General features: G+C 41.7%; 1 protein-coding gene across 2 annotated transcripts in view; it reads left to right on the forward strand.

The window, feature by feature from the left end:
• The window catches only part of ATF6 (activating transcription factor 6), a 78,527-nt gene that overhangs the window by 14,758 nt on the left and 46,180 nt on the right, over positions 1-17,589 (forward strand). The window contains exons 10-14 of one of the 2 annotated variants that reach the window (XM_083846837.1): positions 8,540-8,683; positions 10,218-10,337; positions 11,314-11,416; positions 12,490-12,554; positions 16,654-16,768. In XM_083846837.1, the coding sequence (XP_083702963.1) occupies positions 8,540-8,683; positions 10,218-10,337; positions 11,314-11,416; positions 12,490-12,554; positions 16,654-16,768 (547 nt within the window). The remainder of the gene's footprint in view (positions 1-8,539; positions 8,684-10,217; positions 10,338-11,313; positions 11,417-12,489; positions 12,555-16,653; positions 16,769-17,589) is intronic. The other variant, XM_083846838.1, reaches the window with a different exon arrangement.

Here is a 17,589-nt window from a genome sequence, read left to right on the forward strand (position 1 = left end):
AATCTGTACCATTGAGCCAGTGAATATAGGAGTGGTGCTGAAAGTCTGGTAGGGAAGCCAGCTTATCAGACCGAGAAACCTGTTAGAGAATATTGGAGGGAGAGTCGAGTCCAGTTCGTGTAACTGATGACAAGATTTCCAGAACGACCTGCAGCCTAGGAACTGGCACCATGATATCTCTGGTGAAAGAATGTAAAGTAAGTTCGGTGTAAATGTGAATGGAATGCTTCCTGCTCGTCAGAGTGGCGTGTACAGAGTTAACTGGAGCTCTGCATTACAGCGCACTGTGCTACTAAACTATTTTAGGATTGTTTATATTGGATATTTGTATAGAAACCGAAACTTTCAATTATTAAAAGCAAAAGTAATTCAATGGGAATTCAGTTAGCGTAAGCTTCTCTTTAACGTATTTGCTTTATACTAGGTGAAAGGTGTCCAGGAATTTCTCGTCTGTGTGTCAATGAACTATTCTCTAATCTTTGTGAATTATTTAGATCTGAGTATAACATACATAAAAATTTCCCTTTATTTTTACTTAAGAATGATTGGTGATGTGTATGAAGGGAAAAGGGTGCAGTTCTCATTTCATTCCTTGAAGAGGTCACCCTCTTGCCTTAGTCTTACATACCACGAGGTGCAAGGCAGGAATTGGCAACGCGCAGTGTTTGCACAAAAGGCAGTGCGAGCACAGACTTTGGCATGCGGCAGGGCTGGGAGCTGGAACCACAACATCTGGAGGCAGGTATCTGTGAGAGGCAGTCTCCTGCCTTCGTGCTTGCCCTCTGTGAGAGCGTGCATCCGTCAGTGCTGTCAGGTTCTCAGCTGGCATGGCACCGCTCAGAGTGCTGACTTCTGGCATTAAGACGTGTCTAATTAGCTGTGCATTTTTGTATCGCTTACAATATGAAATCTGAAGATTTCTGGACTGTTACAATTCCCAGGTTGCTTTTTTTTTCCTTTTAAATTTCTGTATTTGTGTTAGACCATGCCTGGGTACTAACCAGATCTGAAAAACAAACACAAACAATGCTGAAACAAATGGAAACGAAGCATGCGTGCTAAAGAACTCCTGTATTTATTTTGGGAACCTTTTTCTTTTATTTCTTCTCCCTGTTCCCATTTGAACATAAATTATCTTGTGCATTTTTAAATGCAGGTTCTACGTGCGATAATAATGTATTTGCAGGGAACCAACCAATGAGTTGCTAGAGGTGGCAGACAACTGGCCTGCTTGCTCATTTATTTGTTTGTTTGTTTATGTGGTAGGAATAAAAGAAATGTATAAGAAGTAGGAAAGGGAGAGAGATCACAGAGGATGTATCTGTGTTTTGTGTTTGTACTTCTGTATTCGTACTTCTTGGGGCAGTAGCAGCAAAGCAAATAAGCCAGATGCTTGCTAGAGGCCCTAGCATTATTTTTTTGGGCTACAAAAAACATTTGGCTAGGTACTTTTTTTTGGCCTGGTCGGTCTGCTCAAGCTTACATGATCATCATCTAACAAGAGTTTTTAAATATTTATAAAGATAGCCAGTCAGCCAGAATGTGTCTCATCTACTATTTCAGATATTTAGTGGACAGAAAACAAAACCAAACACGAAGTTGGAGAGGGGAAAGACAGATCTGTGAAGATGTTGGAACAGTGAGTGTCTAGAAGTTGGTGTAGGTTTATTGTATTTTTTAGTTTTTTTATTGTTTTTTTCTCCTTACAAGTTGGCCATGTCTATGTGGCTGGAATCCCTTTCAAACAGGAAAATGGACTTGATGATGTAACCAAAAATTCTGTGTTTGTGATGGAAGATGACTGAGGTGGTGACTGATGGAACTAAGGAAAGCTGCTGCTTCAAAATCTCTTGTGTCCTGTTGACCTACAGCAGCTGTGCTGGAATTTGCTGGCCTTTCATAGAGATTTCATTGCAGCTCCTCTCTGGAGTGTCCAGATGGGTTTTCCTCTCCTTTCCAGGACTGTCGTGGACACTGAATAATCTATTTAAAGTTTAGATCCACTGAGCAACCTGCAAATCAAGACACCAGCCTGTGTAGCTGGAAACTGTGATTTGTCTGCTGTTGTTGCAGGGTACGGCATATGGAGAAGCAGCAATTTTTGACTCTTGAAAGACGTAAGGGTGTGTCTCATTTCTTCGACTGGTAGCACAAACATTAGGAGAAAAGCAGAAGTGGTAAGGTTGATCCTCTTTTACGAACAATGAGGAAACTACCCCAGGGCAGTTCATTTGCATGCTACCCCAGCCTGCTTCTTGTAAGCATGAAGTAAGCAAAACACAAGTCTTTCACCACTGCCCAGATTACTGTCCTGCCTAGTCCGCAGGCTGTTAGTCTCATGAGTGTAGCCTGCTGAGCTATCAAAGCCGCGTTATTTGGGCTGCCAAAGCTGCCATCCATTGAGCAGACCTGTTTTGGTGTCTGTGGGGCTTAGAGCCTTTACTTGAGCCGAGCAATCTCGAGTTAATGTGTGGGAGAGCAGGGTTACTCTGAGGTGTGGTGCCTTCAGTAGTGTTTTTGTGCAAGTTTGCTATTGTTTGAGCCTTAGCACTGGGCTGCCTGATTAAAGAAACAGACACGTCTTACAGCGAGCAGGAGCCTGGGGAGCTGCTGCATACCTCAGCGATGGGATATTGGAAAGTCAGAGAAAGCATTTGGTAGTTCCCTTAAAGAAAGCACTGGCTGTGTGGGCAAAGGAGCTAGCCTTGTTACTGGAGTGTCTGGTGCTGCTGGGAGCTGTGGGAGCTGTGGGCCTGTCCGTGCAGATTGCACCCCGGGAAGCCAGCCCTGCGCCAAGGTCTCGGGATGGTCTGGATCTCACCCCTCTGCTGCCACAGCACCCGAACCCCACTGCCAGATCAAGCTGCGTTGTGGGATGCTTTATAACACCCAAATGTGGGCACAAAGCAGACTAAAGCCATGCGTCTGTTGCCTGCTTAAAATGAAAAGCAATGGCTAGCAGCTGAAAGAGGACATTTTTTTTTGTTGTTCGTTTGCTTCTGTTGCCCTAACAGTTCTTCCCAGCTGTGTGCATGCCCCTTCCGTCCCAGCACGAAGGCCAGCAGGTTAGTTGAAACCATTGCTTTTAGAGGAACGGAGGGGAGCTCCCCAGCCAGGCACCTTGCTTGGCCCTCGCTGCCTTCCAGCTGAGCTGGTGCCTGATCAGGGAGCGGTGCTGATCGGTGAGCATTGCACATCACACCTGTGGCCTGCGATCTCCTTCAGCTGCAGGCTGGGTGGCGGTGTCTAGCCTTGCACTGGCTACTGAAGCACCCCTAAGAGACGTTCTGAGAACAGAATCACCCAAATTATGAGCTGTACAACAGGTTGAGTTTCCTGCTCTCGGTTCATCCGATCCTGGGCTTCTTTCCGCTCAGTGAAGGACAGAAAAAAATTGTTTCTCTGCTTCTTGTGAGCCTCAGTGGCCTTCCGCCTGTCTTCAGGAGGATAGTGGGCTTAAAAGGGGTGTGTGCCTGGAGTACGCTAACAAACAATCAGTCGTACAAATGTTGATAGTCAAAGGGCTATTAATTTCTGTGTAAAAGCAGAGAGGAACTGATGAAATGTGAAAACTGTTAGATGAGTGCAAAAGGCATGCAACAGTGCCGTGCTAGCCAGCGCCTTCTGGCTCCCAAGGAAATACGGAGTTCTCTGAGTGTTTTAGGAGAAACGGCAGAAGCCCAGGAAGACATTTGTGGCTTTAATGCTTCAATGGGGGAAACCTTTTTCAGTATTTGTGACAGTGAAAATGTAAGTTTCAGTGCTGAGCTGAGTGTTCATTTGAGTAGAAGGTGGCCCAAAGCTAGAAAATGTAAAAGTTAAGTGACACCTTTGCTCTTGTGTTGTAATATAAAGAGCAAAAAGACGAGCTGAGTATTTGGACGTGAGTTTAGGGTCCAGAAATTTCAGAATCTCTCTTGATGTGTTTGTAGCTTGACTAACATTGAATACTCTTGATTTTCTTACAAACTACAACTGCAGGAGCAGGAAGCGATTCCTTCCTCCTCCTCCTGCTGATCACAGCCACATGTTCATCCTGGCGGTCGTGCCTCGAGCTGGCTGTGCTCACTTGTTTACCTTGTCCTGCTGGTGCAGTCGCAGAGCCTGCGCAGAATGCCAGATAACACGCACTGATAGCTTCCCCCTTTCTCCATCAGTTCATCTGCTGGGGCTAGGAGTGAAATATGCACAAGTTTTGCTCTTGATGAACTTTGCAGTTGAGGCTGCTTCTATCAGGCCTGCCCAAGCATTGGCAATAAGTGCCAGCCCACTTTGAAATCATTGTATATAATTTTCTAAGCAAAATTAAATGCTCTTGGTGTCCGTATTTGCTTTCTTCCTTTCTTTTTTAACAGCTTTATTAAAATAAATTGTTTTTTAAAGAAGGCAAAACAAAACACACAGACTGTCCCTCCAACTTCAGTGACTTTCCTCGTCCTTCCCTGCAGAGCAGAGAGGCCGGGCTCCTCTTGCCAGACCAGCGCTCAGAGGGTGGCTCAGGAGCAGACCGGAGGAGTGGGTAATGTCTTGCTGCTTCTTTGGGGCAGCTGGGCAGCTGGTGCCCTCCTTGAATATAAGTGAGAAAACTTTCCAGAGAGCGTTTGGAGTTGTCACAGCCTTGTCTGGAACCAGTTAGGAAAATGACAACGTCTTCGGTTGGAGGCTCCTAGCACTGCCAACTTTAGCCTGTTGGAAAAATCCCAGCTCAGAGATAATTCTGTCCCCAGAAGACTCTTTGTTATGGTGTTACTATTGGCTTTCATCTAGAAATTGCTGTGCAACTTACATTTCAGTATTCAAAACTTGAAGTGCATAGGGTTTGTTCAGCCAGAATTACAAATGAAGTTTAGTTCAGGCTCTTGGCAAGGCTTTCTTTCACGTTTATCAAACTGACATTCAAACCAAAGGAGTAAAAATACAGCTAAAATATCAGGTGCCGTTGAATTTCTGGAGAAACCGTGACAGGAGCGTTTCTTTTCTTTCCCTCCTATAATCAAATCTACACTTCTGAACAGCCATCTGCATGAAGTAGTTAGTGGTTCTTTCTTTTTTTCCCTTGGATCTGGTTTTGCATCTTAAATGAAGTGATAGCTCAGCCAGCTTAGACAGAGTGTTTGTGGCTGTGTGAAAACCCTGTAATGCCCGTGCTATCTGGAATGCTCAGATGAAGGCTACAAAGCTTTGAGAGGGACTCCAGGTATGTAAGTGTGGCCAAACAGAAAAGATCACAGTTCCCAACATCTAGCTCGTAATCTTGGCCAATGAAGCCATTTCTCAGCCTTGATCTTTCTTGATTTCTAATGTGGGGCAGCGACTCATTCCTACAAATACTAAAAATTTCTTACGGCAGATATGCCAACGTGCTTTTTCTTTCCAAAATGCTCATCTTGTGGACCAAAATAATGAAAAAAAACCACAAAAATTCCTTGCTTTGACGTTCTGTCATAGTAAAACATTTTCTTAAGCAGCATTTTCAGCTAAGATATCAATAGTTATCTTCAGAAGCTTTTTCCCTCTTAAGGGGGGGATCCTTTCCTGTTCTGTGTTCCTATTCTCTTCGGCATCCTTTTAAATGCTCAACATTGACTTCAGCTTCAGCCTCATGTTGTTGGGAAACAACAACAGAAAAGTGGAAGATGGGCTGTATTTTGAGTTGCAGTGGGAGTTTCCTATAAGAAATGAAAATTCTTTTGTGATTGCATCATTACCACAAACCAAAGGAGCAAGGAAGGTCGATTACTTTTTTTTTTCTTTAGTCATATTTGAGATTTTGGGAAAGGTACTTTTGGTCATCGTCCTACAAAAATGAATTGCAATAGGGGAAGTAAGTGTAGTCCATGTAGCATAAAGCAGAAATTGCTGCAGGTTCTGCTTCAAAAGAGTCCTTTTAGGGGGAGAAATAACAATCCTGGTAAAGGAAAGGGCACTGCAGTAAGTACTATAAATAATACCGTATTTTGCCCTCAGGTTTTTCTGTGTATGTTCTCAGAACTGGGAGCCATGGTTCATGCCTGTAGGGACTGCAAAGTATATTCCGTTCATCTGCTTCTTTATCTCTTGCTGCTGAAGAAATCGTCTTTTGGGCCAAAACATCCCATACTTAGCTGATGCCAAAAGTGAAATTTTAATTTTGAGGAAAAGCTTAGCGTGTTTCAAGTATAAGAAGAGTAAAAATAGACATTTTCTCTATACTAAAGTTGATAAAATGAAATGAGGTGGGTGTGGTTTTGAGTGGCTGTACAGCTAAAACAACTAAATTACAGAAACTGAAGATTAGCTGTGATTGCACAGCGGTGCATGTCTTTTTTCTTGATGGACTTGGTTTTGATTTCTCTACTTTTGTTCAGAGTTTGGGTTGAGCACGTTACACATGGTGCCTCGCTTCAGGCTTGTCACCTCCCCACGCTCGGACCTGAAATGATAAGAGTTGCCTTTGCACACCTATCCTGCAAGTAAAGAAGAAAAAAACATCACAGAAAAATGCAGATTTGCTGCGAGACTTCTGGTTAGGTTTTTAACAAGCTCGAACTAAAGAATTATATGGAAAGTTTCTCTAGTTCAAAACGTCAGTTTGAACAGGGAAGGGGGGAAGGAGGACAGGAGAAAATGCCGGACCCAGGAGGTCCACCAGCAGCGGGTGGCTAATTCACTTTGGGCTGTGGAGAAACAGATTGCAAGAGAATGGTAAAACTTTCAGATCTCCTGTGATGAGTATTTTTGGTTTCATGAATAAAATCCTGTAAACTTCCAGCTGTCGGGGCTCCAAATACGGGAGAGTAGGGGCCTGAAAAGCGTTCCACAGATGAGTGACTTTCAGCAGGGATGCGTGGCATCTGTTTAAGCACCACCTTTAATCCTGAGGTCTGGTTCTGCCTTGAGTTGCTGCCAGCTGTGCCAATGCTTTAGTCAGAAGAGAAGAAACAAGATCTCAGAAATAGCAGATAGTGGAGATTGGTACTGTAAAATCAGACAGCTTGGTGTTGCCTTGTCTCTAAGGCTGTCAGTAAGCCGTCCACCCAGCTTTCCATTCTCCGCAGCAGAAGCAGTGAGCCTTCTGGATGCTAGTGTGCATCTGCAGTAAGAAACTATCTGTAAGTATTTTTCTGCCCGCTGTTGCTTTAGTGAAAACGGCTTGTGGGCTTCTGCTGCCCAGGCTCTGTGCTGCTGCCTGGGAACCCGAAGGACACGAGGCAGTCCGAGCGACGTCGGCCTCTGTCTGATTGCCCTGGCTCCCGCGGTTCTGCAGGACGTGACAAAATTACTTACCAGGAGACTTGAGCTGCTGTTAGCAGGAGCACAGATACATTGGCAAAGAGAGGGGATTGCTAGGCAACTATGTCTGCGTGCCTTCGTCTTAGTCGTGGAGTGTTTAACCTCCGTCCTTGCTGGTTCTTGTCTTCCTCTGGTATTACATTTGCGTTCATTGTCTGCTGCAACATGACGCCACGTAACAAATAGGAAAATGAGGTCTTCCCCTGCAGAGTTTATGCTCTGCTGCACAAGAGAGATGGGCATGAATTAAAATGTGCTCTGTGAGCAGTGGTCAACGTGCGTGGCAAAGATCTCCTCAGCACGCTGGGGTCTTGTATTTTTGCATTTTTGCTGTGTTGCTGCTGGCGATGCTCTGCTGTTGTCAACCAGGAACGTTAGGACTCGATTTTGATGTGTATTTCAGGAAGCAACCACGTTTACAGAAAAGTAAAGCTAGTTTCTGGGAAGGGCATGTTGAGGTGTTGCTTTCGTGCTTTCAGGACTTCTCGCTTGCAAATCGCCCTTCTGAACCGGGATGCGGTCGATCTCATATAGCAGTCGTCGGGTCATTTTTCCAGCTCGTGTGAAATGCTGCCCTGCTTTGCCTCGAGAGCAGCACAGATGTTCGTACACTGCCTGGGTGGCTGAGCAGGCCCCGGGGGAAGATCCTCCGGCCAGTGCAAGTGCAGAGCAGGAAGGCAGGGTATTGGGACCGTGCCCTGCTGCCGCTACGGAGGTGGGGTTGTCAGCCCTACCGGTGTCTCTAAATCCATGTAGTACTGAACATGTATAAGTTGTGAACACTTTTGTTAAATGTCTGGCATAATACTCCAAGCCTGCAGCTGCACAGAATTAGGGAGCTAAATTTTCTTTACTTATTGTATTCATATAAACTTTGTCAATTAGCTTTGAGGACGATGTAAGTGGAAGTATAGAGGTACTTGGATTTGAATATAAGTTATTTTCTTATGCCTGCAGGTCTATGTTACAGATTGATTTCAGTTTCGTCAGGTGAAGTTTATGATGCAACAAGAAATACAGAGCATCAAAATCCTTCAAACGAGTAAAAGTGATAGAATTGATTTTTTCTCTCGTAGTGCTTTGACTGACAGTAATATAATGATGAGAGATGTCATGTTTTTACATTAGATGTGACATGAACCTTATTTATGTGACACAGCAGCAGCCAGAAATTTATCCACCTGAGTATTTAACACCTTAGGGTGAAGTGTCTTGCAGACCATTTGTATGTGAGTGATACGTTTTGCTGTGTCTGTTGTGTTTCCAGTATATTCGAAAAAGATCCCAATGGAGTTGACTCCACTGTGAGTTCCAACCACCGGACCCGAAATCTTCTGGAGTTCTCGGCTAGCCAGGAGTCCAGCACAGCGCAGAAAATACCTGGTGACATAATTTCCGAGAAGAGTAATAGGTAAGATGAAAACTTTTGACACGTTTTAAGTGGAAGAGGGCAATGGTACTTGTAGTTCTCAGTGACCTTCCAATTGGTAACCTTCTTGTCCAGTATTATTGCAGCTCTTAAAGAGCAATTGAGCTTACAAAAACAGTGTTTTGAAAGCTGATGATCACTTTTTTTTTATTATTATTTTTGTTATGTAATAGTTTACCGTGCTGCTTTTAAAATTAATATGTCATTTTATCCACAGGATTACCCAGTATGTAGAGGCGTACAGCTGGCAAGTTTTGCCTTGCTGTATGGTATTGACAGTGGTAGAAGAGAATATAAAAGCAAGCGTGTGTCAGGGAGATTTTTATGACCTTCTTCAGCTCTTCATCTGTTTGATTTTTTTTCCCTGATCTTTATTTTACCTAGCATAATTGAGATATTTGTTTAATTATCTATCTGTCCTTACTTTTCAAGTTGCAATATTTATTTTCTTAGTTGCTCAAGAGAAGATAAGGGAAGCTCACAATTATGAGCACACTCTGAACTTAAGAAGCACTGCACTTTTTTTTTTATAAATCTCTGAGCCCATCCTTATGCTTACCCATTATTTCATCATATAGTTGCTTTAAAGATTCCTCGATCTCTAGCATTCAGTGCGTAAGTAATTGAATATATAATTGTCTCCAGACTGAAGTCTGGCTAATCCAGCTCATGTTTTCCCCTTACAGGATTTATCCGATCAGATTGTCCCTTTCCAGTAGAGTATTTTGGCTGGTTGAACAAAGCCAGGCACAGACGTGCAGAAGGTCTTAATACATTTTGCCATGCGGAAAGAAGACAATAAATCACAAACACTTTAATGCTGTAGTCATGGTGAGGGCTTTGTGTCCTATGTGGCACGTTTCAGACCGTGACTTATGTGATATGGTAGTAGAGAGGTTCTCTTAGGAGGCTGTTCTAGTGCCTGTGATACAGTTAACCAGGAGAAAGGAATATTATTCTTTGCTTTGTTGCTGAAAGTGCTTTGTGTATTGAAATGCATGCTCTTTCCCACTTTTTCTCATAGCTGAGCTAGCTGCTGGAGACTCTAGGAGATGTTTGGGAAAACAGTCCTCGCCACTTGGTTGTAATATAATTTCTGGCTGCTCCATTGTTGTATAGTTCATGGTCTTTGTATCTACATGGTTTTAGTGGCTAATAAATTTAGTATTTCTATAGCAAATCCTTCACAGCTCTGGAATGAAAGAGAAAGTTGTCTCTGCTGAGATCTCTCAGTTTACATCTTATGAGGAATATTTTATGGGCTGCATTTTCTTTCAACATCTGGCCTATTCATGAAGAAATTTTGCAACCACTAATGCTCATCTGTCTGCCCTGTGTTGAGTGCTACCAGACCCTTTGGGGGAGTTGCCTAGGACCACTGATTTTTGATAGAAATTGTTACTCACCTGTTTTGAAGGTCTCATAGCAGCAGCTGTAACCTTTGTGGGTTTGTTGGTGGTCATTCTTAATTTTCTGGGTTTGGTCAAAGGTTGGTGTCTCTTTGTCTTTTGCCCAGGTACGATCATTCTGTGTCTGATAACAAAGCGCTGATGATAGTATCAGAAGAACCACTATTGTATATTTCACCACCACCACCACCCTGTCAGCCCCTGATCAACCGGACAGAGTCACTGAGGTGAGTAAGCAATCTTTTCTGAGCATTTAAGCTTTTAGTAGGAGTTCATATGTAAACTGTGTGTTAGGCGAGTGGACAGATGGCTCTGGATGATGTTATATCCGCTCGTAGCATTCACCCAGTCTGTGGCCGCTGCCTCTGTAAGTGTCTGTGCTGTCCAGCATCTACTACCATGGAGACATGAGACTGACTTTGATCTTTGTAATCTTCTGATGTTTTTTCTAATGATTTTCACTCAGTATCCTCACTGGTCACTTAGTAATAACTGAATAACAACTTTCTGGTTGCCTGGAGGTTTTTAATGACTTAAAACAGAAATCACTTCGTATGTGGAAATGTTTACAATATGGAAATCAAGGCCACTTCCATCAGAAATACGTAAAAGATCATCTCCTACACTTCAACTTCCAAGACAAGTAAACTTAATTTGACATTGCAGAGCTGCTTTATTCATTATTAGGAAAAACTTAGCTCTGTTTTTTTCCAAAGATACAAGTGTATCACTAAAATAAGCTCCATTCTGCGTTGCCCATTCTTTCTCTCAAATTTATTTGCAGTATTTTAGCTTTCTTAGCCAATATTTAGTCTTGAACTGATGATCTTTTTCTTTTAAATTTCAGTAGTCCTAGTAATTTAAAAATTACTGTTAATTGGGCAAAAGAAAATACTGTATCTGCTTTGTGTTAAAACATCCATAGTTCATATACTTGGATATGGATATTTAGCCAGTTGGACTCAATGATCTTTGTGGGTTCATTCCAGCTGAACAACTCTATTCTGTCCTATTATTTATGTATTCCCTTAAAATTTAATCTTTCAATTAACTTTGCTGCTCTGGTGTAAAAAATAAGATATGGTAAAGTAAAAGAGTACTAAACTGCAGCATGTTTGAAGTGTTTTCTATAATTAAAAATATTGCCACTGTTCTTTGAAACGTGTTCATGCTGTGTTGTGTTTGTTTTTTGTTTGCTTTTAGGCTAAATCATGAACTTCGAGGATGGGTCCATAGACATGAAGTGGAAAGAACAAGGTCTAGAAGGCTGTCAAATACCCAACAGCAGAAAGCACGGGTTACGCAGGTAGGAAGGCTTATACTGGTGAGTCAGTATCATGACAGGATAATTTCAGATAACATAAAAATATTCTATGTTACTTGTCTATGCTTGTTATTATATACCAGAGTAGCAAGAGTGCCTGTAATTAGGGTTACCAAACACTTGGCATTTTAAATTGCTGTTTCTGGTTGATGATTATGTTTCCAGAGTTCTTTTTGGGAATACAATTTTTCATTCTTGGTCTCAAATTATTTTTTAGCAGTCCTCAAAATATATTAGTTGTTCTCTAAAATTAAACCTTTTATATGACTTCTCTGTAAGGTTGTTTAAGGTTAAACGGTTGATGGAGAAACGCAACTTACTGCACATTGATCAGACTCACTGATAAGAGGCACAGCTGATTGTTGAAACATTTCTTGCTAATAGGATACGTTTTTGGTAAGAGTACAGAATTACGAGATTTGTGTTCATATTTCCCCTTTTTAAAAATGTCTTTCATCTATATGGCTTATCGACAGTGAGGATGTAATTAAGAGCATGAGTTTTTGAAGTCATTCATTTGATAAAGAGATAGTAACAGCCTTAAAAGGAATGGAACATTACACTGTGGGCAACACAACACACTTCTAGAGAAAAATTGTTGAATATTAAACTTCTTCTCACCGATGTCCAAAAGACATCAGTGAGATGTCAAAGGTAAGGGAAATTCAGGTTTTTCTCGTGTCTCAAACACAAGAGGTGTGCTGTGGATAATACATTTTGGCAGAGATACAAAGTGAATATGACCTAAAAGAATGTATGCAACTACCGTGTATGGTACCTGCATCTATTATTTGTGTCTGAGCATGTGACTTTAAATTTGGCTGTATTAAAACACTTGTTTTTCTCTTTGATTCCAGCTTGATTACTGGTTACCCTTTCAGTTAGTCACTTGTCACCAGTGAAAAAATGTACATTCATTGTCCAGGGGCACTAATTAACCCCTGTACCTCCTTACATATTCACTCTGCTACATCTGTGCTTCATATTTTATGTAGTGCAAAACCAAGAAGATGTTTATTGTTTTGCATTTATCTTTTTTTTTACCTCTTTTTCAGAGCTCCCTCAGTGAGAAGGTAGATTCCCAGCTAATGGCCATGCCTTATACAGACACCAGCCTCAGGTAAGGCAAAACAGCTGCTTTATTTTTGCTTTTTACTTAGTAACTTCATTTCTCACCAACAGCCGGTGAAAAATGCCAATTTTCACATTGTCAGGTTTCTTAAGTGAGGGACTAGCTACATTTATTGGCCTAATTTCCATACCTTGGCAATTAGCTGCTACTAATGATTCAACCTACACTTATAGGAACCCTTATACAACAACTCTTTTCTGGGGTCTTTCTACCAATAAGTCTAAAGAAAATCATTACTTCACTCAACAGGGTCCCTCCCTAAACAGATTAACAGATTTGAATCTTTAAGGGGAAGTAAAAGGGGGATTGTTTTGGGACTGCCCTCTCCTGCATACCTGTCCTGTCCATCTTCGTGGAGGACAGGAAAAGCTGGAGAGAAAAGCTTAAGGAAAATAAAAATTCTCTCTCCTGAATTCTCTGTGACAGTGTTTAAAAAGATCTCTGTTTTGAAGTGGCAAGGAAGAATAAGGAAAATGAAGCATAAAGGGGACCTTTTATTGAGGAGAAATACCTGAAATGTTGCTATTGAAAGTGAGACAGTTGTGGACCTTCCATTTGTATTGCAGCAACTTTGAAAGCAGGATTGTCCTGGGAGAAAATAGTGACCTGTAGGCAAACGTTCTGGAAACAATGCTGCCAAAACAAAAAAAATATTGGTTTTTCTTAGTACTACAGGCAGATGCAGGATGACTGACAAGCTTATCCTCATAGCATAAGGTAGCTTATATACACGCCTGTGTTACTCTTAAAAAAAAAAAAAGTATTGAGATTATTAAAAACAATCTGTGACATGCAACTCCACATGGAATAATTTACTATGCTCAGAAAGAAGTGAGTTTTTTTTCTGGACAAATGATGTTTAAATGAACAGGACCAGTGAGTGAGTCATGGCAGCTGCTTGCTGTGACTGTCCTGGAACTGCTAGGAACATAGAACAGGCTTCCAGTTTCTCCCAGAGACATCAGCTATTAGATGCTCCATGAAATCACAGAGTTGCAGAATAATTAAAGTTGTGAGGCATCTCTGGAGATGTCCAGTCCAACCTCCTACTTGAAGAAGGTTTAATTTCAAGTGGCTCAGGGCGATGTCCAGCAGAGTTTTCAGTATCTCCTGAAGGAGAGATGCCACCAGCTGTCTAGGCACTTGTCCCAGGGCTACACCACTGCCGTTGTGAAATGTTTTTCCCTTGTAGCCAGCTGGAACTTTTCCTGTAGTAATTTGTGGCTACTGCCTCTTACCCTTTCACTGTGCATCTGTCAGAAGAGACTGACTGCCTCTATCTCCTTGTAAGCCCCCGGTAGGAAGCTGAGGATTGCAGTTGGAACCCCCTCAGCCTTCTCTTCTCCAGGCTGAACAAACCCCGTTCCCTCTGCCTCCTGTCTCTCCTTGCACATCCTGTGCTCCAGGCCCTGACCGTCATGCAGCCCAGGATGCAGTTGCTGCCCTGATGTGTTGCTGACTTGCATTTGGCTGCTCTGCCAGGACCCCAGCTCCTTTCTGCAGTCCATGTGCTTCATTACTGGGAAGACAGGAAAGATGCTGTTTATCTAATTTTGTCATTGATGCTATTCATGAGGCACTGCCTTTGGAAAACTATTAACGAGCTAGTAGTTTTTCTGCAAATGTGTAAATCAAAAACTAAACTACTTGTAAGCTTTCTGATACTTAACATAAGTGCATGTAGACAGCCACAAAGCTTTTGTTAATGATGCAAATGCCTTTATTCGGAGTATACTGTCAAGACTTCTTTTTTAATATTGGTGTTGTGCCTGGAATTTGAGTGACTGTTTCCTTCTGGAATACCCTTATTGTTGACCTGTTGATCTTGGGTGAATCCATGAATGAGGGGACATTAATAGGATCTGGATTCATCTTAGTAGTGCTGATGATATCAGCAGTGATGTAAAGTGTTGCAGTGAAGTCAAAGCAGAGGAAGGTCAAAATGAAGATGACTTAAAAAAACATTAAACACCCCCCAACTCACTTCAGTCCTTTTAGCTTTCTTCAGAGGTTATTTTGATGAGGCTTTCTGCAAATGTGTATTTGGGGCTCTGGATATCAAATGCTAAAGGACTCTCCAGCTTTTTTCCTATTTCTGAATTTTGCACTATTAAAATCGTGGTTCTTGGTGAATAAAGCACTGTGTCCACAGCCTCACTCCTTAAAACAACACTCTTGCACCATACTTGCGCTTGGTGATGCACAGCAGAGTGCCCTTCTAACTCTGAAAACCATGAAGACTCATTTATCTCAGAATAAATGGACAGATTCAGTACCACTTTTTGGATACATATTTAATATGATGCTTTCTTGTAATATGGTAGGGTATTGCTAAAAAAAAAAAAGGTATCTTTGTGGCTGGTTTTGGATCTTCAGTTTCTTCCTTTCTTTCATGGAGCAATCCATAGTGAGTACTCTTAACTGCACAAAGGTCGACACGGTGTAGTATCGGTAATCTACTGATATTACTTGGAGTTTGGAGCCAGTGATGGACTTCTTCCATGGAACCAGCATTGCTCAGGGAAGGCCCAGTGGTTTCCAAGTGCTTTGGAACAACTTTCTCCCATGGCTGGATTTAGAGTTATAAAAGGCTGTTTTCCAGGTCTAGCTGGATCTTCTGTAGTGTGGGCGAGAAAACGGAACTGTGGGACCTATTTCAGTTTTCAGGATGTGTTTTTACTAAGCAATACGTGGGTGTGATGCCTTTTATCACAGTGCAACTTCAATGCTGAATCTCAGGGGTGTTTTAGTGGGCCTACGTGTTTTTGTGAATGAGTAATCGAGTTCGGATTAGCTTGGATCTTTGTTTCCTGTGTGTGAAGGACATGATCTGATTCCTCACTTGCATAGGGCTGCTAATGAGGATATATAGAATAGCACTGCCTACTCTTAATCCCCCAGGACTTTCACCCCCCCATCTCGTTAAAGGGAAGCCTGGCTTGGCAGCTGCAGTCCTCTGATTGTAGCAAGGCAAGATTAGCAGTAGGAGAGGAGATAATGGTGGCCTGCTATTACTGCTGCTCAAGAAAATCACTTGATGATACATTTGTGCCTTGTTTTCTTTGCATAGTTATGTATATTATAGAAACATACCAAAACAATCTAAATTAGCCACCGTATTTTAAAATCCGGGTCAGCACAAGACAGTTTGGGAGGAACAGGCTCATCAGTGATTCTGCCACAACTACTGCAAACAGATAGCATGCTATTAAAGTGGGAAAGAATTAAAATAACTGGTTGAAGATCCAGCTAATGGTTTGTCTAAGTACAGCTTTCCCATTTGATTAAATATGTTATTTTTGAGTGGGAATGGGATGATAGCAATATCTGCTGGGAATTTCTCACCTTTCCAAGATAAACAGTGGATAAGTACCACGATTGCCTGACTTGCCAGTGTTTCTGCTTAGAATACTTAAGACTGTGTCTTTTCCTCATGTCTGATATCAGTAAGATGAGAATGGTGAAGAAGATAAGTATGAATTATATGAATGTTATGAATATCTGATTTTTGCTCCACTGTCTAAATAGAAAATAAAGAGCAAATCTGCGAATTGGCCAAAGGCAAAAGAAGGCAGGTGAGAGAGAAGATGAGGTTGTCGCTTACAAGTAAATGAAAAGCTCTTTGTGCTTAACTTTACAGCTTTCTCAATTTGAGTGGTTTAGATTCTTAGCAATAAACAAAATAAAAAACTGATTAAATGTTTTGATTTTTCATTTCAGAATAACATTTTGTTTTAAAATTTGCTACAGTCTGTTTTCAGAAGTCATCACAAATTTCCAGACATTTTAGATTGATTTGAAACTTTTTACTGTCGTTGAGCCAGTATGTGGCTTTTTGCTAGCCTCAAAAGCATGATTAAAATTAAGCCTGAAAAAGTTTCCTGGGGCAAGACTTTTAAAGCACTTTGAACTTTCAAAAAGTACGCAGTAGTTCTCACTGTCTTCACCTATATTTAATGTTCCTTGTGCTCCTCTCAGTGCATAAAGATCTGCTGTTCTTTTGAAAAGCAGGTGTTTATAGCCATTGTCTCACTGAAGTTAAGTATCTTGTGTCTAAAATAATTACCTTCCCCCCTTTTTATTTCAGCAGGAACTCAGGGAACGAGCTGCAAGTGTATTATGCCTCTCCAAGGAGCTATCAAGACTTCTTTGAAGCTATTCGCAGAAGGGAAGATACATTCTACGTGGTGTCGTTTCGTAGAGTAAGTTTATATGAATCTGTAAGACTGTTTCTAACACCGTGCGTATTTCCTTGTGATGCAAAAGATGATGTAGTCAAGGCTGAAGCTAAATTCGTTTCTTCATAAGTGATGCCTCAGCACAACCTTCACAGTAAAATGGCCAGATCACGGTCTTTTCAAAATATGGCTGTCATGGTTAGGAATGGAAAGAGAACTTTGCAGGAAACATTGCAGTGGACGGGCAAGACAGCACGAAATTGTATGAAAAGCACAGAGAAGCAGGATTAAGGGAGTATTTGGAGGTGAGAAGCAGTCTGCAAAGAAGGGGTCTTCCTCTTTGTGTAGCAAAAACTGCACAAAGAGGTAAAATACTGTAAATCAGTAAAAAACACTGATCCAATTTCATCAGGTAACTGGGACTATTTGTTAGACACTGTTACTGAAAAGTTAATGTTGACTGCTATAGTTAAAACATTAGGTTGTCGAGTTGTTTAATCTCATCATAGGTGAAGTAGGAGCACTAGGCCTTCAGATTGAATAACTTTTTTTCCTGGAAACAGTCATAAAATCCTTCAAAGCCAGCGTATGATCCCTGCTACTCTGCAAGAATTGCAGCGTGGAGTTTCATTGCTCTTCCCGGGCTGCCACCCTGCTCGTTTTTCCAGATGTGCAATGTTTCTGTTGCAGATTGTGCAGGCAAGGAAGGGATTAAGGAACACAATGACAGTTTGGAGAGAGAATCTGTGCACGGCCAAGCACAGTAAGCTCTAAAGAGACAGAACCTTTCTGTGAGTGTAGTAAATGTGTTAAAAGCTCTTTCAGTGTGTATGTGGCACAGAGCT

The sequence above is a fragment of the Anser anser genome (genome assembly GCF_964211835.1).
Source record: "Anser anser genome assembly, chromosome: 8".
NCBI classification, from domain to species: domain Eukaryota; kingdom Metazoa; phylum Chordata; class Aves; order Anseriformes; family Anatidae; genus Anser; species Anser anser.